General features: G+C 39.2%; 1 protein-coding gene and 1 pseudogene across 1 annotated transcript; one reads left to right on the forward strand and one right to left on the reverse strand.

Moving 5' to 3' along the window:
• Positions 1-2: 2 nt before the first annotated feature.
• SPTSSA (serine palmitoyltransferase small subunit A) lies at positions 3-23,667 on the forward strand. The gene is made up of 2 exons (XM_090271853.1): positions 3-235; positions 22,531-23,667. The coding sequence occupies exons 1-2, from the start codon at positions 133-135 to the stop codon at positions 22,632-22,634; spliced, it is 207 nt and encodes a 68-aa protein (XP_090127979.1). The 5' UTR covers positions 3-132; the 3' UTR covers positions 22,635-23,667.
• On the reverse strand, positions 12,594-13,427 carry LOC150015904 (ubiquitin carboxyl-terminal hydrolase isozyme L5-like; annotated as a pseudogene).
• Positions 23,668-23,905: the final 238 nt, after the last annotated feature.

Below are 23,905 nucleotides of genomic sequence, written 5' to 3' on the forward strand. Positions count from 1 at the left end.
GCCGGGCTGCGCAGGCCAATGGGCGCGGGGTGGCGGGCGGGCGGGCCTCCAGGCCCGGGGTTTTAGGACGCGAAACGAAGGCCTGCAGGACAGACCGACGTTGGACTGCAACGCAGGAGGCACACGGCGGGAATGGCGCTGGCGCGGGCCTGGAAACAGATGTCCTGGTTCTACTACCAGTACCTGCTGGTCACGTCGCTCTACATGCTCGAGCCCTGGGAGCGGACTGTGTTCAGTATCCTGCCCAGGTCGCGGGTGCCGGGGGCCTGGGTGAGGGGCTCAGGGGTTGAGGAGGCATCCTCCCGGGCGCAAGGCCTGTAGGGCTGGGGGCGGAGGGCGGACAGGCGGCCCCGCTGCCCCGCGGGAACCGTGCGCACGGACTTGCCTCCTCGCTGCGGTCACGAGGGTCGGAGGTCCGGGGGCCGAGGGCGGCGTTCCGTGGTTGGGGCGGGGGTAGGGGGTTGAGACCTCTTGAGATCCCTGGTCGCCTGCGAGTCCCTTGACCCAAGGTAGAAGTCTTTATTACTGGAAACCCCCCCCTAGGGCGATGTCTAACCTGGCTTGTCCTCGCCTGCACTTCGGCCGCGCCTGCCTTTGGTTCAGTCCCCAGTTCCTGTGGGAGGCAGGGACAGTGTAAGTGGAGAAAATAGCTCCCGGCGTGGACGCCTTTGACCTTTAACTGCCCCTGATTTAACTGGCACTGGTCCTAATTAGAAATGCTAACCAGTTTTCTAGCTTTTTAATCAGGTTGTGCCCAGTACCGTGTTTGAATGCGGTTTGTTATCGTGCTTTTTTGGTCCTCAAGATGGGTAGTTTAAGAAGCGTGTTTAATGCATTACTTTGCTGTTTGCACAGCCCCTAGAAGTAGGGCCTCAGAAGGAGTCTGTGGTTAATTTGTAGACAGTGTTTGAAACTGCTTCTCTATATAGCTAATGCCTACTTGTTAATGATTATTGAGTGTTTACTGTGAACCAAGCAATTGTGCTAAGCACTTTGCCTGTATCTTAACTCATCTAACTTTCGTAACAACCTCAATCAGTAACTCAAGCTTGTGAAGATAGGCTCCCTGAAGTCTGTGATGTCTGTCTCTCCACTTGTCTATGTTGACATCCCTTGGTGTCCTTGCAGAAGAAATGCTAATCATGAGATATAACGTTTTTTTCTTTTTTTTAAACTTGGGGACCAATATGAAACAAGCATTTCATCCAACATGCTTACTTCATATAGGGTCTCTCCTTTTCAATGTGCTTTAGTTTGGAGTAGCTTTTGAACAACATGGCAAATGCATAGTTGTATTCTGGTGGAGTGACTGAGGTAATTTCATTCCAAGCCTTAATAAGTGTGTTTATTTTTGTATTGAACTAGCATAAGATTGTACTTAAAGCTGAGCCTGTGTTTCAACACTTTTGAGGAAGCTTAGGTGCTTACAAGTTTAATCACTGTTTGCTTTCTTTCCAAGCCTGGAACTTAAGAACTAGAATGTATATTTTGGGTTTAATGTCTGAATGTATTCTCTGATTTCCTGCACCATTTATTCATAGCTGCAGTTTAGTCTCACTAAGTTATATAGGTTAGATTTCGTGAGATCATCCTTGTGAAAGGTATACTAAAATATAGAAGAACAAACTTCTTGACTCAAACTCATCTTAAAGGTGTATTTAAACAATGTTGTGCTAAATTGAAACTGTTTAAATCAGAAGTTGAAAATAGAGCCCACTATCAGAGTCTACTACAGTGTACCCCTTTATCTGTGGTTTTGCTATGAGTGGTTTTGGTTACCTGTGGTCAACCATGGCTCAAAATATTAAGTAGAAATGTTCAAAAATAAAGAATTTATAAATTTTAAATTGCACGCTGTGATGAAATATTGCTTTGTCCTGCCGGGATGTGAATTCATCCCTTCATCCTGTGTATCCATAGTGTATGCATTACTTGTTCTTAGTCACCATTTTGGTTGTGAGAGAGAGAGAGAGAGAGAGAGACTATATTCATATGTTATTACAGTATTTTGTTATTATTCTATATTATTATTTATTGTTAATTTTTTACTGTGCCTAATTTGTAAATTAACCTTTATCATAGGTGTGTGTGTACAGGTAAAAACAATATATTTAGGGTTCAGTACTGAGGTTTCATGGATCCACTGGGGGTCTTGGAACATATCCCCTTGGATAAGGGGGGACTACTATATAGATTTTACACTTAGAAGATTTTGTTGGCATGTGGATAAATGCTACAGTGTCAATGATGTTGTGGTTTTTCTGTATTATGTTGCAATAGTAATAGCATCCCATAAGTGTCTAGGTGATCGCTTTTTGTGGGGAGATGGAGAAATCAAGTATGAAATGAAATGTAGTGCCTCTTTAGATTTTTGCCTTGGAAGCTTTTGACTTCTCATTGGATTATGTGACCAAATGATTTCAGTTTTTAAAGTACTAGTGAGAACTACAACCAACTAGCATCGGGTACTATAGAAGAATATGGTTTTAAACCTAAGATTTAAAAAAAAATGCTTATTTCAAAGTTCACATTATTAAATTAACTCAGGGTACCCTGCTTGTATGTTTCACTTGGTTGGAGCATTATCCTGTAAACCAAAAGGTCGCGATTCAATCCCTGGTTGGGGCACATGCCTAGGTTGGGGTTCCTCCCTGGTTGAGGTGCATACGAGAGGTCCCCAGTAGGGTACGCAAACAAGAGGCAATAGATCAATGTTTCTCTCTCACACTGATGCTTCTCTTCCTCCCTTCCTCTCTCAAAATCAATAAGCATGTCCTTGGGTGAGGATTAAAAGAAAAAGAATTAACCCAGGGTAGAAATGCAATTCTTTGACATAAGCCTATCTTAAATTACTATTAGCTGTTGAATTTATAGTATATCAACTCAACTTCTAGAGTTATTTTGAAGTCAGACATTCAATTATTTTAAAGTCTGGAACATCAATTTGAGATTGAATCCTCATTCTGGCTTAGAGGAAAGAACTGAATGAGAAAGCTGGATTTTTTCCCTACTTAATGGGGAGCCTTAATTACTATGAAGTAGTTTGAATTTTATAAATTCATTAATAATTAGTGAGCCTCACCCAAAACTATTTTATGGCTAGTTACATTGTTTTGGAAAGAGACAGTCTTAAAAGTTACATTGGCCCTGGCTGGTGTGACTCAGTGGATTGAGCACCTGCTTGCAAACTGAAATGTTGCAGGTTAGATTCCGAGTCAGGGCTCATGCCTGTGTTGTGGGCCAGGTTCCTTGTTGGAGGTGCGCGAGAGGCAATCCATCATTAGTTCTCTCTCTCTCCCTCTCTTTCTCCCTCCCTTCCCCTCTCTCCATAAATAAATAAATAAATAAATAAATAAATAAAACCTTTAAACAATTATATTGAACACAATCATCACTACTCGAAACCTAAAATTTAGTGTAAGAGAAATTTATCTGGCTGTCTGAAAAATGGCTTCTATCTGAGTTAGGAGTCTTGGACAGAGGAAGACTAGAAGAAGGTAAATGCATTAGTTTGCATTTCACTGCTTTAACTCATTTAATAATTTCAAGTTGTCCCCATTTTAGGGAAAATTGGTAGCTATAACTATTTCTGCACCCTTTTTAGGGGTATCCTGGAACACCTGAATTTGCATCTCTGTTTCTTCCCAAATCAAATAGCTAGACATGAATTAATAGCTGTTGTAAATTGAAATGTCAGTCTCAATTGAATATGAGGGCTTTTGAAGTTATCTAAGTAAGGAAGTTGTGATTCATAAAAAAAAAAAAATTTTAAGGAAATGCATCTGTGTCAAGTCAGACACATTGTAAATAGTTTTCCAAACAACAACATTTATAAATTTATTTTATAAATCCTTCCATGCTAGGACCTGCATTCTAAATTTTCTCTTGTCCTCTGATACCACATTTAAAATGATAATTAGCTTTCAGTTTGTCAACCAGTATTTAAACTTTCTTCATTGTCTATCCCACAAAAAATGCAGCCGGACACCTGCATTAAGACAGAAGGTAACAGTAAAATGAATCATGTAAGTGCTAAAGTCTATTACAATGAATCCATCTCAGAGGGGAAGTTTTTAACATGTTTCAAAAGCTTTCTTTACCGATTGGCAGCCATCAGTGCAAAGGAAAAGACCAGGTTTTGTAACTAAGATAGGTTTTGTAACCGGTGAGACACTTCCCGTAGGGCCTCATTGAATAACATTGTAATCATGCTGTTGAGGGCAGGTAGAAAAGTTAAAGATACCTTATTTAATTGGAAGCACAAGTAAAAACCATTTTAGCCTTGTTTTTTTTAATTAAAAAATGAGGTTTTATTCTCTAATCACTGGGTTTTATGTGCCATCTCTCAACGGCTTCTCAGGTTTCCATGTCATTTTATACTTACATTTAAACAAAACGTAGGCAGTTTTAGGATTATATTATGAAAAACAGGCCTTGTTTCTTCAAGGAAAGAGTTTTAGAAACCACAATGCTGGGCACACAATGCTTGAGAAACATTTATTTATATATTGTGTCATTTTAAAGCAATTGCGTAATTATTTGGGAATGGTAAAAGAGACCCGATTTTAAACCACTTTTAAAGTAGCTTTGGAGCTTGGCTGTTCCTGATGAACAGGATTCAGTTCTTGGAGAGATTTTAAATGTAAAGAAGTAGAAAATGCTTATCTTTAAAAGAACTTCTTTAATTTTTTTTTTGGAGATGTTAAAAAATTGCATTGCTCTGTCTATCCATTTGTAAAATGTATGCGTTTGCTGAATTCTGTATTCCAGAAGTATTACATGCCTTCTAATTGCCAGATACTATTTTAGGAAAAGGGACTATAATTGTGAGTAAAAGAGATGAAAGTATTTATTCTAATACCATTAGATAAATGAATAAAAAATAAAGATGATTGGATTGTTAAAGCTGTTATGGAGAAAAATAAAACAGACAAGAGGCTAGGAAGTAAGAAAGAGGGAGAGGTCTTCAGTTTTGGCTAGAGTGGTCAGGAAGGGGGGCATTTAGAAAGATTTAAGCAGAGCAAGAATTCCAGTGGAGTAAATACTGCAGGCATGTTTCAGGGATGCTGAGAGGTCATTGTGGCTGGGGCGGAGGGATAGGGCTATGAGTAGCAGAAGAGGAGGTCAGATCCTATAGGGTCTCTCAGGTGTGGAAGTGTGAGTTTGGGAGATGAAGGGAAGTGCCTTCTGTGTTTTGAGTAGAGTCACTCAAATCTAGTAACAATTTCCTCACTGACATTTTAATATTTAATAGGAAAATAAGACATAAGAATATGTCTTATGACTCAAAGCTCTTTTCATTTTGAAACCAAAAACCAACCCAAGAAGTGTTTTTTTTTCTCATTTTTAATGGCCTGAGTTCTTTAGTATGTTTGCAAGATAATGGACTTCATTTCTTCCTTCAAGAAAATCAGATCTAGGTTTCAGGAAAAATTCAAATTTACACATGCTTTTAGATGGATGCCTTGTGTCAGTGTGGCTCAGGGAGCCTGGTGGTGAGGGCTGTGGAATGCAGGGTAGGAAGAGCATGGGGACCGGAGTGCTCAGAGCGCTCAAGGAAGTATTTTTAGTATTTTTTGTTTTCCCCAGATTGGAAGAGGCTGTGGACTGCGGTACAGAGGTGTGCTGGGATGGTGAGTGCATCCGGCTGACAGGCTGAGTAGGAATTCCATAAGGCAGAATAGGTGGGAAGTAAAATAGAAAAAGCAGGCTGGGCCAAAAATTAATTCAGCTTACTTCTCCATGAATACCTGGTGTCAGATGCTGGCCAAAGGGCTTGTGATACATCACTAAGAAAATGAGACTATATCTCTGTCTTTATGGAACTTTTAATAGTAAGTGAATTAGGTAGAATGTTGGGTGGTAAGCATTACAGAAAAAAAAGTAGGTCATAGGAATAAGAACTATGCAGATGGGATAGAGTTGCTCTTATTAAAGAGCATGCTAAGAGAGGCTTAACTGAGAAGGGATAATTAAGTAAAAAAACATAAAGGAGGTGACGGAGTTAGCAGGGTAAAGTCTGAGGGAAGAGCATAGCTGGCAGAGGGAACAGCCAGTGCAAAGTCCCTGAGTCCAGAGCCTGCCTGGCATATGTGAAGACCATTACTGAGTCAGATATGGCTGGAACTGAGTGAACCTGGGGGGAGAGTAGTAGGTTGTTTTTACTCAACAAGGAGACCTTTCCATGCATGTGGACATATAGCTGGATGAAGCGTTATGTGGCTTCCCAAAGTCAATATCTGCTCTTGACAACTGAACCATGGTCATCACCTCATCTAGGTCAGATTGTCAAGCATGGAGATAACAAGTATGTGCTAAATAAAGTCATGCCAATTTATCGTAGATCATATGAAAAGGGTCGCTCAATCATTGAATTTAAGTTAAATTTTCCTGAAAATGGTTCTCTCTTCTAATAAAGCTCTCTTTCTTGCAAGGAAGGAAGTAGAAGAGGCTGATGCGATGGGCCAGGTAGAATTGGTGGATTTTGATCCAAGTCAAGATTGTGCCATTATAACGGAGAAGCATATGAGGGTGATGACCATCATCCTAGGGGTGGTGTTCAGTTTCAGATTATATATATATATATATATATATATATATATATACACACACACACACACATTTTTAGATTTTTTTTTTATTCTTAGAGGGGAAGGGAGGGAGGTGGAGATAAACTTCAATGTACAACAGATACATCGATTGGTTGCCTATCACACATGCCCAACTGGGGACCTGGCCCACAACCCAGGCCTGACTGGGAATCAAACAGTTCGCAGGTCGACACTCAATCCACTGAGCCATGCCAGTCAGGATGAGTGTCAGACCTCTTAATGAGGCCAGTAAATAACACTGCTGGCATTTTATATACAGTAGTGAATGGGTGAAGGGTTATAATAATATGCTCACTACTATAGTAGTTTTTAAAAAGTTGAATAAAGAATAAACTCAAATATATATAAAAAAAGAAAATGTTTGGACCTCCGGCCAAGATGGGGACATAGACTGACACATTGTCTCCCTGCACAACTGAGAAGGAATACATCTACTACAAAACCAGAAATAACCAGAAGTTCCAGAAAATAAAGATACATGGAACTCCAATGTATGAAGTTATAAACAAGTGATGCTCATCTGCACAGGTAGGAAGGGCGAAACCGGGGCGGAGAGGTCAAGCTGTGCTGGTGGCAGCAGCTGCGGCAATGTGGTGGGAAGGTGGTAAGTACAGACACTGTATTTAAAGAGGCAAGAATCACCTGGGGAGCACCCCTGGCTGCAGACCAGACCCGTCAGCTTGTGATTTGAATGCTAGGGAAGGCAGACCCCCATTGCCTCAGACTGTGAAGGCTGGAGGGCGTGGGGATGGAGGAAGAAGCTCCCGATCTCTCAGCAGAGAGTAAATGGCAAGAATCCATCTTGGACCCGCGCACCCACAGAAAACACAACAGCGTGGTGAGAAGGGTTGCCCGGTAGTGACGAGTGCATGGGACTCTGCTCCCTGTAGCGAAGGAGGTGTAACAGCCCCGAACAGGAAGGAAAGGTAAACACAAAACTGTCAGGATGGCAGAGATCATGATAGAGATCCCAGTGATGCAGCTGACCAGCCAGCAAATATTTGATCTAACAGATCAGTAGATAGGAAGTCTTTCTGAGGCACAGTTCAGAGCTTTGGTCATAAGAATGCTTACGGACATGATAGCAGATCTTAAACAAGACAGGAAGGAATGAAAGCTAGTCCTGCTGAAACGAACGAAAACACATATGAAGCAAGTGGTGAGGGAAAGAAAACCAGGGATCAAATCAACAAATCAGAACATAGAGAAGGAACAAACAGTCAACAAGTGCAGAAAGAGGAAATGGAAAGTGAGGAAAATGAGGAGAGGCTCAGAAACCTCTGGGACAGCTATAAGTGGGCCAACATTCGAATCATAGGGTTGCCAGAAGGTGATGAAGAATAACTAGAAATTGAAAAATTTTGTGAAAAAATAATGAAGTAGAACTTCCCTAACTTGGGGAAGGAAATAGACTTACAGTTCCAGGAAGCACAGAGGGTTCCAAAAAAACTGGACCCAGGGAGAACCACACCAAGACACATTATAATCAAAATGTCAAAAAATTAAGGATAAGGAGAGAATCTTAAAAGCAGCAAGAGAGAAGAAGAGAATTACCCACAAAGGGGGCCCAATAAGACTATCAGCTGATTTCTCAAAAGAAATTGCAGGCAAGAAGGGACTGGCAAGAAATATTCAAAGTAATGACAAGCAAACACCTACAACCGCGATTATCCAGTGAAGCTGTCATTCAGAACAGAAGGGCAGAGAAAGTGCTTTCAGGACAAAGTAAAACTGAAGGAGTTCATCAGATTCAAACCACTGTTATATGAAATGTTAAAGGGACTTGTTTAGGAGAAAGAGGATCAAAACTATGAACATTAAAATGAAAACTGTATCACAACAACCAACGACAGAATCTAGGGAATTGAAACAAAGGCAAACTAAGTAGACAATGAGAGTGGAAAAAGAAATATAGGTATGGGGAACATACTGGGGGGAGGTCAGCCAGGAGGGGGAAGCAGGGAAAGGGAGGGAGATGGTACAGGAATTAAGAAGCATAGTAGGAGGGAGTGGAGTAGACAGGAAGATGTTGAGAAGATCTATATGCACAACCAATGGGCATGGACTAAGGGGAGGGCAACAGGAGGGAGGAGGGTCACTGCATGGAGGGGAACAAAGGGAAAAGAAATTGGGACAACTGTAACAGCATAATCAATGAGGCATATTAAAAAAAAACGTTTGTTTATGTAGAATCACCTGAAACTAGACTTCCAGTAAAAATCATCATGGGGTTTGATGATTAGGTAAACTTCTTAATATCAGATAGGGTTACTTCTAGAAAAATATTCTTAGTAGATAAACTTAATGCCTTCTAGAAAGATTTTCTCAAGGCACTTTCAAACAAAATGTGATTCCAGAATAACCTTGAAATAACCTGGACATTTTGCACTACCTTCAAACTTATGTGGTAAATGAATTTCTTCCCAACAATCTTCAGTATTTTCCTTGTATTTTATGCCATTTCCTTTGTTTTAAGTTATCTTTTCCTTTGATTTTCCTTTTGTAGAAATGAATGCAGCTTTCCATTTCCAGGAAGGACTTAATAGGAAAAGCAGAGGCAGGACTAATTGTAACTGGTAAATTAATACTTCCAATCCTCCAGCACAGTGGTATTTAGACTTTTTGTTTGTGTAGCACTTAAAAGCATGTACTATGTATTATCTCACTCATTTAGTTGACATCTGAAACCTTTCATAATAAATTTAGGCAGTCAGAAAAGGATTTAATTTCCTTTTTTTATACATGTATTTTATTGTTATATATATACACATATATATGTGTGTACATCATATATATAATTCATTTTTTAGAGAGCGGGGAAGGGATAGAGAATGAGAGGGAGAGAAACATTGATGCAAGAGAGAAACTGATCAGTTGTCCCTTGTACGTGCCCCGATGGGGGACCGGTCCTGCAGCCTAAGCATGTGCCCTGACTGGGAATCGAACTAGTGACCTTTTGCTTTGTGGGATGATGCCCAATCAACCGAGCCACACCAATCAGGGCTATTGCTGTATATTTTTGTTAAAACCATAAAAGTATAATTTTCTTACACAATTCATAGAAAATGTTTATCACATAATCTAATTGGCAAAGGCAGCCCTCATTATTAAGCCAGGTAGGCAAAATCAGCCTTAATGTCTGTCAGAAAAAGGCTCAGTGCCTTTTCTCTGTTCAAATAATTATGTAAACACCTTAATTCCTGTCTCACTTTTTTTTTAAACTTTATCTGACAATTTTTCGTTCACACCCACCTTGATTATGTGAAGAATTTTGAAAGTGGTGACAGTTAACCAGTATGTAGAGCTTGTCTGATGAATCTTCATCCTCATTATATTTTCTGGACATTGCATTTGGATATGGTATGGGACATTCTTAGATTTTTTGGCCCAGAAGGCTTTGTTGAGCCTGGTGTAATGAGCACATCTGTAGTTCACATCTCCTTAATGGCAAATTTCTGGATCTCTGAGTGCTTGAAAGGCATGCTTCTGGAAGCCCGCCCCATGGGTGTATTTGTGAATGTTGATAGTGTATTCCTGTCACTACTGCATTGATGACAGAATGGCCCTTCTTGCCATCCTTTCTTGCAGAAATCATTCTGCTGGGCCATAGTTGGAAAGGTGGCTAACTTCTGAATTCAAATTAAATGGATAAATAGGTGAGTCTTAGAGGTGTGCCTGCCTGGCTGGTTTGGCTCAGTGGATTGAGCGTCGGCCTGCGAGCTAAGTGTCGCTGGTTCGATCTTCCAGTCAGGGCACATCAGAGAAGGAAAACTCTGACTCCAAAAAACCTCCGCTGCCTTGCGGCATACCTCTTCAGGGGAAAGGCTAAGGGAGTAAACCCCGACAGAAAATCCGGAGCCGGAGTCCCTAAGGCGGTTTGACGTTGTAGTCAACACCGGCAATTCCTGCGGCGCACCTGAAGCCAAGCTGTATTGACTCCGTCTTTCCCTTGGACCCTTCAGCTGCGAAGAGAGGGGGGGTCTGCTGCATGGGCAACAGCAGACCCTCCATATCACCCTGCCCAGGCTCTGTAGCTTCAGCTTCACTGGAGAGGACACTCCAGCGTCATCGCAAGATGTCGATTCAACACGGGAGGAGACAGATACCGTGTCACTCCCGAGTCGGACTGCACAGCCATTCTCGGCGGTGCAGATAGACTCTTAAGAAGCTACACCATCGTCTCTCGAGACGGACGGCTGCCGACGACGAGAGGTGTGCCAGGAATTTGTTACTTGAGTGAAATAAAGTATAATGCAAGTTAGTTGTATTTTTTTTGTTTGCTATCCTGGACATTCTTTTATGCCCTGGGAGAATGCATAATTGTAAGATTCAGGAAGCAAAGGGGGAGAACTGAAGTTGTAAGGAGGGATGGGAAGGAGAACTAGCAGGTCACAGGAATTCGCAGATCCCCTTCAGGAGAGAGTATAGTGGAAGTTGAAGATCTGTAAACTGATTCCCCTTAATTGATCTTAATCTTCTGGGAAGACTTGGACCCCAGGGCTACTGTGCTTTAGTATGAAGACTGCTCTAGTATATTTGCACTGCCATTATATTTGATTTGGCTGGCTAAGTGAAAATGTTAGACTATCCCCAATCTATGCTCCTTAGGATATTAGAACTATTTCTTTCTTAAAATTTTTAAAAAATTTTTATTTGGTTTTAGAGATAGAGGAAGGGAGGGAGAAAGAGGGAGAGAAACATTGATTGGTTGCCTCTCGCATGCACCCTAACTGGGGACCAAACCCACAACCCAGGCATGTTCCCTGGCTGGGAATCGAACTGGCTTATTTTACTTAGCATAATGCTCTCTAAGTCCATCCATGTTGATGCAAAAGGTAAAGTTTCCTTTTCCTTTTTTTCTTTTTTTTTTTTTTTACAGCTAAGTAGTATTCATTGTGTAAATGTACCAAAGCTTTTTTATCTACTCATCTACTGATGGGCACTTAGACTGATTCCAAATCTTGGTATTGTAAATAACACAGTGATGAACATATGGGTCATTGCAGTCTTTTGAATTAGTGTTTCAGGTTTTTTCAGATATATTCCCAGAAGTGGAATTGCTAGGTCATAAGGTAATTGAGTTTTTAATTTTTTGAGTAAACTCAATACTGTTTTCCACTGTGGCTGCACCAGTCTGCATTCCCACCAACAGTGCACTAGGGTTCCCTTTCTCCACATCCTCTCTAGCACTTGTTGTTTGTTGGTTATTGATGATGGCTGTTCTGACAGGTGAGAGGTGTATCTCATTGTGGCTTTAATTTGCATTTTTCTGTTGTTCAGTGATGTTGAATATCTTTTTATATGTCTGTTAGGCATCTGTATGCCCTCTTTGGAAAAGTGTCAATTCAGGTCCTTTGCCCTTTTAAAAATTGGATTGTTTTTTTGGTGTTGAATTATATAAGTTCTTTATAAAATATGGATATTAACCCCTTATCAGATGTTTATTGGTGAATATGTTCCCCATTAAGTGGGTCGTCTTTTCATTTTTTGGTTTCTTTTGCTGTTTTTAGTTTGATATAGTTCTATTCATTTATTTATTTTTCTTTTGTTTTCCTTGCCCGAGGAGATATATCAGAAAAAATATTGCTTTGAGAAGTGTCTTGAGATTTTACTGGCTATGTTTTCTTCTAGGATTTTTATGGTTTTGAGTCTGACATTTAAGTCTTTTACCCATTTCGAGTTTATTCTCTTACGTATATGGTGTTAAGAAGGTCGTCTAGTTTTTTTTTGCACAATTTTCCTAACACCACATGTAGAACAGACTCACTGTTAACATCACTTTTATTTAATAGGCACTAATGCACATGATGCAGCTAGAGAGACATTGATGAATCCATGCATTAATAGTACCAAGACAGACCGGTACTATTTCCAAACATGCACTGAGTCAATTAGGGTGTTGTTCAAAGTTCTTTGTACTTAATGGTTTCCATGAAAATAAATGCAGAAGCAGAAATATGTACATATCACAAAGCACCTTCTTCATTTGGTTTCCTGTACTTTCTTTGCATTCTGTTTTTCTTTTGCCTTTTCTACTAATGGTATTAATGCTGTTGATCTGATAAAGTCTAAGAAACCCATAATTAAAGAGAGGTAATTATGCTTCTTTCTGATATTTTCAATCTTTTGTCTGTTTAATTTCTGTACTTCTTCAATAAACATCTGATTTTTTGGCAACCTCTGACTGAATAGCATTTAACATATTACCCTGATCTGTATCCAGGGGTTCCTCAGCAAGTTGTCTTTGAACTCTGCCATTTTCTGTTCATATATTATTTTTCTGTTAGACACAATGGCTATTAAGTTGCATCAGATTTCACCTTCACTGTACCTTGGTACCCTTTCTTTTATGACTGGCCTCACATGGTGATCCAGTCATCTTGATTGCATGCACCCAAGTCTGTTAGTCCTTTTCTTTTCTTTTTTAAAAATTATTTATTTGTTTATTTATTTATTTTTAGAGTGAGAGAGAGGGGAAACGAGAAAGAGGGAGGGAAACATCACTGTGTGGTTGCCTCTCACTCGTGCCCCCAACTGGGGACCTGATGTGCAACCTAGTCATGTGCCCTGACTGGGAATCGAACCAGCGACACTTGGCTCGCAGGCCGATGCTCAATCCACTGAGCCACACCAGCCAGGGCGTCCTTTTCTTAATCCGTCTAATTCATAGATTCTTCTATTAACAGGAACATAACCAACAAGATGAAAAGCATCTTCTTTCGCTGATGTCTTTCATCAAATTTAAACATGCTGTCTGGCAGAGCTGTGGTGTACTTGTGCGATCACATCCGAATCACCCAGTGCCAAACCTTTCATGGCTGCATCAAAACTTTGTAAAAATTCTTTCAAGTCTGATAATGGTCTCTCCTAAATTGATGTTTTGATGAGTACAGTTCAGTAACACACTTACTATGGCTTGAGTAGCACAAGCATTATTAATTACCTGCTTGGCAAAGCACATCTTGTCAGGTCTGGACTCCTAAACCACAGAGCCTGCTGGTTCTCCTGGCTACCACTTGAAAAGAAAAATTAGCCCATGAACTGTCTTTAATTTTTCAAAATTCTCGGGCTCTAAATTCCAGATTTCTTCTACTTGGGCTCCTCTGCAACCAAATGCTTTAATGAGCTTGGTGAAGACGCCAGGGTGGCTTTCCATGAGGCACCGCTTCCGGGCATTGCCCATCAGGGCCAGGCCATGCCCTGCACTGTTCCCTCCACCTCAGGGCTCTGGGCGGCTCAGGCACCAGCTGCCGCTTAGCTCTGCTTCATTTCCTAAAGACTTTGTGACCCTGCCGTCCTGCCCCAGGCTTTGAGTGTTGTAACATTTCTGGTACTTAGGAGCAAAGGTAAGTTCTTTTGGTTAAAAAAAAATAGCTCAAATTTAATAATTAAACTGTATGTTTCAGAAGAACTACTTAATATAGTATACTGCATATACTTTTTATAAATTGGAATGCTTAAAAGTCGTAGTTATGGAATGAGAGAAAGATAGTATTTATGATCAATAATTATGAAAAGTAGAAATACTACCAACACAGAAATTTCAGCCATCATGTATTATATGTTATCCTGAAAAAATCCCCAAATAACAGGGTTTATGGTACAATAGCACTGGAGCAGACCACTCCAACTGTATTCTACTTAGTAAGCAGGCACTAACAAGAGCAGTAATTGGCATCTTAGGGATAACTTGGATAACCTGTGCAGGCAGGCTGGGAGCTGCCCCGGGGGACATTAAGCATGTGTGGACAGGGTTGACTGGAAAGGCTGAGGTAATGCAGATGGCATGGGCTGCCATGGGGGAGGTGCAGGAGGCAGTGCAGCCTCCACTAGTAGAGCCTGTGCTAGCCTGGAGGTGCACCTTCCTGGAGAGGGAGCCCAGGCCCAGAGGCTAATTTTTAAATGTCTCAGAGCTAAAAGGAATCCTACCTGTGCAGCAGCTGAGCTGAGGGATGTTTCTTGCTGAAGGTTATAATTCTTTTTCCATGACTGCTTTCACTTAGGGCTTTGATTGGTTTTCACCAAACAGCCTATGGTGCTACTTTGTCAAGTGCTTTATTTTTATTTTCAGTCGATGGTTCCTTAAAATAAATTAGATTTATGAAAACTTGTGAGTATTTCTAAGCTTAAAAGTAGCATTTTAGAATTAATTTTAAAGAAGGAGTCTAATAGAACATAGGATTTTGTTAGATGATATTTTAGCTTTGTTTTTTGATGTAACTAGTGCAATCAGAGACTTAAAGCACTGAAATAATTTAAATTAGTGGAGAGATAAGTCATGCCCACTGGAACAAAGGTCCTTGGCCCTTTCTCAGCGAGAAACTACTGTTGATTTCTCCAGAGTCTTGTGAATATGTTACTGAGGTAGGTGGTGATAATGCAGTTACTAGTTGGGACAAGAGATGTTAGTTATTGCTTCTGATGACTGTGCTTATTTTAAAGCATTTTCTCTCTTATCTAGCGTTTTTTTTTTTTTAAGTTGCTGTTGCTGGAAAAGGGTTGGGGAAGACACTTGTATAGGCAAAAAAAATTTTTATTTTTTTCCTATCCAGTAACTTATCCAGCTCCTGATTAGTTGGGCTTCCCTGTTAAAGAAACAGATAACAACATGCAGCTATATGGTTTCTATTGCTTTTAAATCCATTGAACCCATAAAATATTTGTTATGTCCAGGTTTTAAATAACCTCTGATTGTTCATTCAGCTCTTGGACAAATTTATCTTCAGCGCCTACACATTTCCGGGCACATTGTCTGCTCAGTTTCTGAATGATTTATGAAATGCAGAGAGCAAAGGAGCAGCTGAACCTGCGTGCTCTCCCTCATAAGCACTTAGAATTCATTGGCAGAGACAGTTATAAACGCAGGTCTTTTATTCTAGATTTTATTAACTTTATTCTATATTTCTTGAATCATGTAGCCTGCTCTAGCATGTAGATCTGGTTAATTTGTATACAGCTACTGATACTTATACAAATGACAAGAGCTTGACAAATAGATTACTCTATCATTTTCTGTATTACCTTCCAGTATGTGTGGGTTAGATAACATGGATTATTTTCCCGTTTTTTCTTTGTGTGAAGCAGAAGATGATGTGAAAGATGATTGAGAGGTGGTGTCTAAATGCCCTCTCCAAGCAAGTGGGATCCTAAAATGTTAATGAAGGAAGCAGCCTCATTTTATGGAGAATCTTGGGTCCAGAGAGGTTGTAATGTCCAGGACTGTATATAAATTAATAACAAATTAGTAGCAGGGTGACGTGGGGCCATTCCCAAACATTGGCTTGAGTTGTATCGTTAAATGCCCATGCCCCCAAGTAATAGTTATAATAAAAATTATATTGCCTTTTGTTGCAGAATAGATTTGATTCCAATTTCTCCATCGACCCGGAAAGGTAAGGAGACTAGTGATGAGAGTTTTTGACACACGCAGGGTTGGCAAAGTCACAACTCAAACCTAGGTTGCCTGCACTGTAGGTGTTTCCAGTATCTGTATCTTGTACTTTATAGTGTGTCAAGGATTTAAACTTTGAGAAGTGTGTTAAAGCATGCAATGGATTTAGAAATCCATGTAAGTGCCAGATAGCAAATTATAGCTGGTACACTCTACATGGTATGGTTAGTTCTGTTTGTGAGAATACTTGCAAGGAGGTGAGCATCACATATCTAACCTTGCAAATGTCACAATAGACCCAGTGCCTAAGAGTGTCAATAAAACCACCTTTTTAAAATAGTGCCAAGCATAATCTCAGGGAATATTCAACTCAGTACAATGGAACTATTTCCACTACAGAGCTTTTAAGATAAATTTGGGGAATAATTTTGAAATTTAATAGTATAGAAAACTCATTTTTAGAAGGTCACTTAATTATTGTGATTCTGGAAATAATTAGGTGAGACGGGATCAAAATATAGAAATCCTTTTGGGGGGGCACACAGGATGAATGTTAAATTTAAGAAGTGACTCTGGGTAAAAGGTTAGGTTAAGATTTGTTTGTTTGTTTTTGCCACTTATAAATTGACATTTGTATCTAGGTTCAAGTGACTTTAAAAATAAAGTAATTTCATTGAATCTTTAAAAAAAAATATTTATTTGTTTGTTTATTTTATTTATTTTTAGAGAGAGGGGAAAGGAGAAAGAGAGGGAGAGAAACATCACTGTGTGGTTGCCTCTCACTTGTGCCCTCAACGGGGGCCCTGACGTGCAACCTAGTCATGTGCCCTGTCTGGGAATCAAACCAGCGACACTTGGCTCACAGGCCGACGCTCAAGGTTCAAGTGACTTTTGATAATTTTCTGTTTATCTTGGCCTGAATTGAGAGTTGTTTATTTTATTTCTGGGAACTGAGACTTTCTGTGTATATTCTAGTAACAAATGAGATCTGGTGATACCTAATAAACTTTGTAAAGGAGGAAGATCTTTCACACAAAACAGTTTTTAGTCTTAGTACTATTTGTAATTCCATTTTTCTTTACAGTTCTTATTTATTAAAAAAGTTACTGACTATTTAGGAATACAAGAGCCCCACAAAAATGATATAGTGAATGTGAATGTACTACCAACTAGGTGAAGAAAAACTTTACTAATACATTTGAAGTCCCCTTAATGCCCCTTTCACTTGCTTCTCCATTCTTTGCCCCAGCACTTCACCCCACCAATAACCACTATCCTGAATTTAGAATATATAATTACCATTTATTTCTTTTTTTAATTGTTGTTCTTTTACATCTGTCCCAATTTTTCCCCCATTGCTTTCCCCTACCCGGCCCACCCCTTCTCCCACAGTCATTCCCCACCCCGTTGTCCACGTCCATGGGTTATTTATACATGTTCCTTACACTTATTTCTTATTACTTTTATTCCACATGTATGCATCACAACATAATGCTATCTAAAGTCATGAACTCTAGTATTTTATTTTAATCAGGCAAAAAAGCTTAAGTTTTGATAAATTCTTGTTTCACTTAGGAAAACATCATGCTTTTATATGCATATAAAAATTTAAATGTTAGACAATAAATTGTTCACAAAATTGAGCTTAATTTTCAGATTCTTGTCTTATAGTAGACTCTGTTAAGCTAATTTTTGCACATTCCTTAACTGATATGTTCTCCATACTAAATTGGAGAATCATAGTGCCATAAAGTGAATATAACATAATCAATCCAATAGTTGTTTTTAGTAATCATTTCTTACTTGAATTGAATTTGAGCCAATGACCTGAGGATTATTACTGTACCATTTCATTTGTTTGGTGTATAATTTTGTAAGATTTACATAAAAGCTGTAAAAAACCAAAAAGCATTTTGAAAATACAGTATTGCCTAGAAATGGATTTTATTTTTCTCTTTCATAGTCACTTTAAAGTTTGTCAGTCACATACTGTATGGAATGCGTAGAAAATACCACAGTGTATCTAGAGTCAAATAGTGATTATTGAGCCATTCCTTTATTCATCAGATATTTATTGCGTATGTGTTAGGTTAGATGTAAGAGATAAAAAATAATAAGATGTCGTTCCTGTCTTCAAGGAGCTGACAGTCTGGATGAGATAAACATATCTACAAATAGGTAATGTCAGCTGATATGTGATGTTTTATATGAGAGGTAGGGGTAATTAGCTGCCGGGAGGTTGGGGTAAGAATGGGAAAAATATGAGTGCTAGGGAAGGCCTTATATAAGAGCTGTAAGAAGGATTAGGCTTTACTAGAAGAATAGGACTCTTTATATGTAGGAAGGTATTATAGCAGCAATTTTCAAATGGTGTGCTGCAAGAAATTTTAAAACATGCAATGCCTGACTAGTTAGGGGCACTGACCTCTTTACATCAGATAGTTATATAAAAAAATGATAGCCAATACAATAATAGCCATCTGGTGTGAATGAATCAAAATTATACCTATTTTTTGTCAGATCAGCAAAAATGTATTTTCTGGTGTGTCATAGAATTTTATTAATTAGCTGCTGAGGTATGCCATGAGGTGAAAAAGGTTAGAAGTTGCTGTCTTTATAGTATAGCGGTTAAGAACACAGATTTAAAAAAATTCTCAGCCAAGGGTATGTTCATTGATCTTAGAGAGAGAGACAGAGAGAGGGAGAGAGAGAAAGAGAAAGAGAAAGAAAGAAACATCAATGAGAGAAACATCGATTGGTTGCCTCCTGTATGCACCCTGACCAGGAATTGAACCTTCAACCTTTCAGTTTAAAAAATAATGCTCTGATCAACTGAGCCACCTGGCCAAGGCAAGAACACAGATTTTTGGAGTTAGCTGACTTGGTTGGGAACTGGCTCTGTTGTTTGCTCTGATGTTGGGGATATTACTTGAACATGCTGAAGTGCCTAACTGCTTATCACACACTGGACATTCACTCATGAAAGCTCTGCTATTACTGTTATTCTTATGTTATTATTAAACCATATTAAAAGGCAGAGCAGTAAAGAATGTTGTTTCCTAAGACTCATGTAATATGGCTGTGAATGGGATGGTATGTGTTGGAATGGTTTGGAGTGTTTGGAGGTACAATGGAAAAGCAGCATAGCCCTGACTGGTGTCGCTCAGTGGGGTGGGCGTTGTCCTGCAAAGCTAAAGATCGCCGGATCAGTTCCTGGTCAGGGCACATGCCTGGGTTGTGGGCCAGGTCCCCTGTTGAGGGTATGCAAGAGGAAGCTGATTGATGTTTCTCTCGCACATCAATGTTTTGCTCCCTCTCTTTCTCCCTCCCTTCCCCTCACTCTAAAAATAAATAAGTAAAATTTTTAATAAAAAATACAATGGAAAAGAAGTGTAGTAATGCTCTTGGTCCCTACCTGGATCCCCCAGCTACTCTGAGTGTTGTCTGCTAATGACATCTAGCTGCCCGCTTCTCCAGACTATTGCTTTCAGCCACAGCAGCTGTCTTGTTCAGGCAGATTTTCCTCACTCCATCCTGCAGCCAGTGATTGATAGGTAAAGGGATACAAAAGGTCAGGCCCCTTGCCTCAGAGCAACACCAACTATGTGGTACCATTCATGCTCTAGAGCACCCTTGGGAGCTGAGCCCCTGAACCTGCTCTGTTCTGCTCTACTCTCCTTTTGATAAAACTCCCTCAAGAGTAAGTTATGCTAGAACCTCTGTCTCAGTCTCTCAATTCCTGTCTGCTTCAACCTAAGACAGGTAGTTTAGCCTGGATCGGAGAAGTCCTTGGATGCTTGGCTTAGGATTTCAAGTGCTATCCTGTGGGCATTGGGAAGGCTATGCATTTTAAAAGAATCACTAGTAAAAAGTGGCATGGAAAGTGGCAGCGGCCTAACATGGAAGCTTTTACATGATTAAGAAAAGAATGATAAAGACCTCAGTCATTTATCATTGATTAGGATGGGGAACATTGTAGCTGTTGGGAAGAACCGAGAAGTCAGATAATTTGAGTGTGGGTACAAGGAATCAAAGACCTTTGTAGATTGGATGACTAGGCAAATAGTTAATCAACAGTTATATCAAATAGTTTATCACAAATAGTTATGTCAACCATTTTCAAGTGGTTGAAAAATAGGACTTACAGGAAGAGGTAGTTTTGGAGAAAATAAGTCTAGTTTTGGCTCTGTTGAATTTAAAGTACCTTATGGATGTCATAGGTTGAAATGTTCAGTAAATTGTAGGAAATATTTGTCTGCAGAATGGAAGATGGGGTCAGGTCAACGACATGAAGGTGTATAGGGCCCAACATAAGATATTGGGAACTCCATTTTTATCACTTAGAATGCTTTCAGTTGCAAGTAACAAAGAAAATCTAACTCAAACTGGTTTAAGAGTGAAGGAAATTCATTGTTTTATGTATCAGAAAATTTAGTGGTAGGGTGGGCTTCGGGGTGATCTGATCAGGGTTCTGGCTCCATTTGTCTGCCATTGTGTTTGATCCACCACCTTCCTGAGTCAGCTTTGTTCTGAGTCTCACTTTCCTCATGGAGGCAAAGTGATACCCATGATTCCAGGAGTCCGTCAGCAAATAGCATGTTCTAGGCAGAGAGGGAGAGAGAATCTGCATTCCTAAACTCCTGGCAGAAGTCCTAAACTTGGGGCTGGTTGATCAGATTTGGGGGCAGGCATTGTTACAGAGAAAAGGGTTTACTAATTGGTAAAGATCCATTAGGACTTTCCCCTGAAAGTGGATAGGCCTAGGCCCAACCAAAGATCTTGGCTGCTCTACTAGGGGGAGGGAGGAGTAGACATTAGAGAGAAAAACACAAAGTTCACAAAAGGAACAGGCAGGGAGAAGAGCCAGGGAAACAGAAAAATGGTGAGAGAGATGGGAGGAGGGCCCTGGAGAGTACCTCAGCCCAGGGTGGAAAGAGTTTTGAAGAGGTAAAACTAAAATAGTGTCAGTTCAAATAGCCATTGGATTAGCTAGGGTGTTGTTGGTGACCCAGAGCAGTATCTATAGCCTGGGGGTGGGGGCAAGGTGGGGCGGGGCGATGAACAATGAATGATAGGAAAGCAGCAATTTAAAAAAAGAAATTAAGTGGTAAATAGAACGTGGTAGTTTAAGAAAGAACTGGGTTAAGGAAGGCTAAAAAGGAGACTTAAAAATGATTGTGGGAGAGTTTTTACCCATGTTTGCTGGATGAGGGGGATGAATTTAGAATTTGATTCAGAGAGCTTGTTTACCCTCTGTCTCTAAGGACAGCTTCTTGTGTGGCTTGGAACAAGTCGCTCAGTGTTTTGACAGCCTCTGAGAAGCAATAGTCATAATAAACATTTCGCAGGAACTCTGTAAGGGTCAAGAAAGATAATATATAACAGAGATTTGTCATCTAGACTGTTATACAAATATTAGTTGGTTGTAAGCACATTGTTTATTTAAACCCTATCTTCTCATAAAAGAATGTAATATATTACAGAACTACTAGTATGTACAGCTGAAAGGTATGAGACAGCTGAGGGGAGGGAGAGAGAGAAAGAGAATATGAATGAATGAAGAAAACATGGTCCCAGTTCAGAAGCTGTTATTTCTTAGCATGGCCATGTGATTCTGCAAAGTGAAAAGCTCTTAGATTTTACTTCATTTTGTTAGAGCCTTTTGTTGATGTGCATATACAGTTTCATTTCACTTTTGAATGAGAAGGAAGGAACACTGAACAAAATGTTTATTGTTTAGGTTATCAAGATGACTTATTTGATGTTGCAAAGTTTAGTGATAACATGTTTCATAGTAGTAGTAGTTGCTGTCAGTTTGTATGTCAGTGGTGTATGATTTATTTTACTTTAGTTTTTTTTTTTTGGTATATGATTGATTTTAGTTTTGGCTCCAAAGCAGAAGTTTTTAATCACATTCTAGTTGAAATCCAAAAGTGTTGGATCAGCCCTGACTGGTGTAGCTCAGTGGGTTGAGCATTGGCCTGAGAACTGAAGGGCTGCTGCTTTGATGCCCTGTTGGGATTCATGCCTGGGTTGTGGGTGGCATCCTCCGTTGGGGGCATGCAGGAGGAAGCTGATTAATGTTTCTCTCCCTCTCTTTCTCCTTCCTTCCCCTCTCTCTAAAAAATAAATAAAAATCTTTAAAAGTCTTGGATCATATGTTTTTATTACTTATTCAGGTTGGTAGACCTTTTACAGTCATTAAGTACAATTTTATTTATACATTTCTGTTTCTTAGGCTGAAAAGTGTCACTTTCTATGCTTAACTTTAAGCAGTCTGATGCTTTGAAGTATAACAGGGAGAATAACGGCAGCTACCTTGTAAGGTGATAGTGAAGATAAAATGAGCTTAAAAATTTAGTTAATATTAGTGGCTACCATTACTAGTTCTTTATACATACTTGATATATATATATAAGAAACTATCAAGTGATGGGTACTTTAATATAACACATTTGTTGAAAAAAGGGTGGGATTTAGTTTTGAGTCAATTCAGAAAAATAGTAAGTTCCCTTAACTACAGCTCAGATTCCATGCTGGTCTCCATCGTGGGGATGGCGTTGTACACAGGCTACGTCTTCATGCCTCAGCACATCATGGCGATACTGCACTACTTTGAAATTGTACAATGACCGAGATGTGACCAGATGCGAGAGGTTCCGTAGGAAAGAAACACCCTCTGAAGTGGGAATAAGACTTCATCAGACGTCATGAGAAACTACTAGATGTCAACGTAACCAACCTGATGAATATAAAGACTAAAATTCATGAGTAGAACAGGAAAATAATCCTGACTCATGTGTTGTGTTCTTTATTTTTAATTTTAAAAAAGGCTCTTGTATAGTAGTTTTTGTCTATTTTAACATTGTAGTCATTTGTATTTTGATATCAGTATTTTCTTAACCTTCGTGACTGTTTAAATATTACCCCATGAAAGCTTTTCTTAAAGTAATTTGGAGTACATTTTAATTGCCTTCTATTTCTAAAACCCAATGTCATTAGTTGGGCTTTACTGTTCTTGCTATTGTATGGCATAGACATCTGCCTGGATATATTTCTACTCTCGACCAAAGTTTTGTAAGCACTGGGGCAGGGCATGGGGAGGGAGAATATTTTATTGAGAACTATTTACAAAAGACTTACCTGTAAGTTTGAACTCAGGAGTACAGTTTTAGTCATCTAGACTCTTAACAGCTTCGCTTTAAAACTATCAAAGTTTTTCTTAACAATGAAAAAGGCAGATCTTGCTAAAGTTAAAAATAAAGAATACTTCACTTTTTAAATATCTAATATATAAACTAATTTCCAGAAAACATTGGTGATGATTCTTGTGACAAAAGGTGGTTAAGTAGCATTATTGTGTAATGCTTATATATCATAGAGATTTTAATAGAATGTAAATCAGTTTCCTCTGAGGGTCATTATTAACAAATACACTTCTTTAGGTTTAGTTTCATGATTGTAATGGGTGCTGCAAATGCATTTGAACATTGTAACAAAAAATGATGTGGTGAATTGTTAAAAGCTGTAGCAAAAGAAATGTAAACTTGGTTAAAATCCTTTCTCTCCCTCTTTGTATTGTTTTTTAAAAGATTTTTATTCCTTAAATGTAAAATGACTTAATTTTTTTTGATGTTAATTCATTAAATTCCAAGAGAAAAATCAGCTTCTTGTAGCAGTATATTTTTTTCCTCAGTTGTTAAATATTGATCTAGTGTTTATATTTCTGAACTATTTGCTGTGGACATATAAGCAGTAAGTATATCTTAACATGTCTCTCAATATAAAAGTATTGCTGATTTAAAAAACTAGACATATTATATTTTACCATGTTTTCCAGAACACATTTTGCTATTTTTTAAACATGTAAGTATGTTTGGTTCTAAATTTTAAGAACTAGACT

This window comes from Furipterus horrens, unplaced genomic scaffold (genome assembly GCF_987537825.1).
Source record: "Furipterus horrens unplaced genomic scaffold, mFurHor1.1.pri manual_scaffold_3, whole genome shotgun sequence".
Lineage (NCBI taxonomy): Eukaryota > Metazoa > Chordata > Mammalia > Chiroptera > Furipteridae > Furipterus > Furipterus horrens.

What these genes read in the sequence shown, in the direction of transcription:
- SPTSSA (XM_090271853.1), top strand. Translation starts at nt 133, where the DNA reads ATGGCGCTGGCGCGGGCCTGGAAACAGATGTCCTGGTTCTACTACCAG. An exon ending in CTGGGAGCGGACTGTGTTCA is followed by an intron (nt 236 to 22,530) that starts GTATCCTGCCCA and finishes ACTACAGCTCAG; the next exon opens with ATTCCATGCTGGTCTCCATC.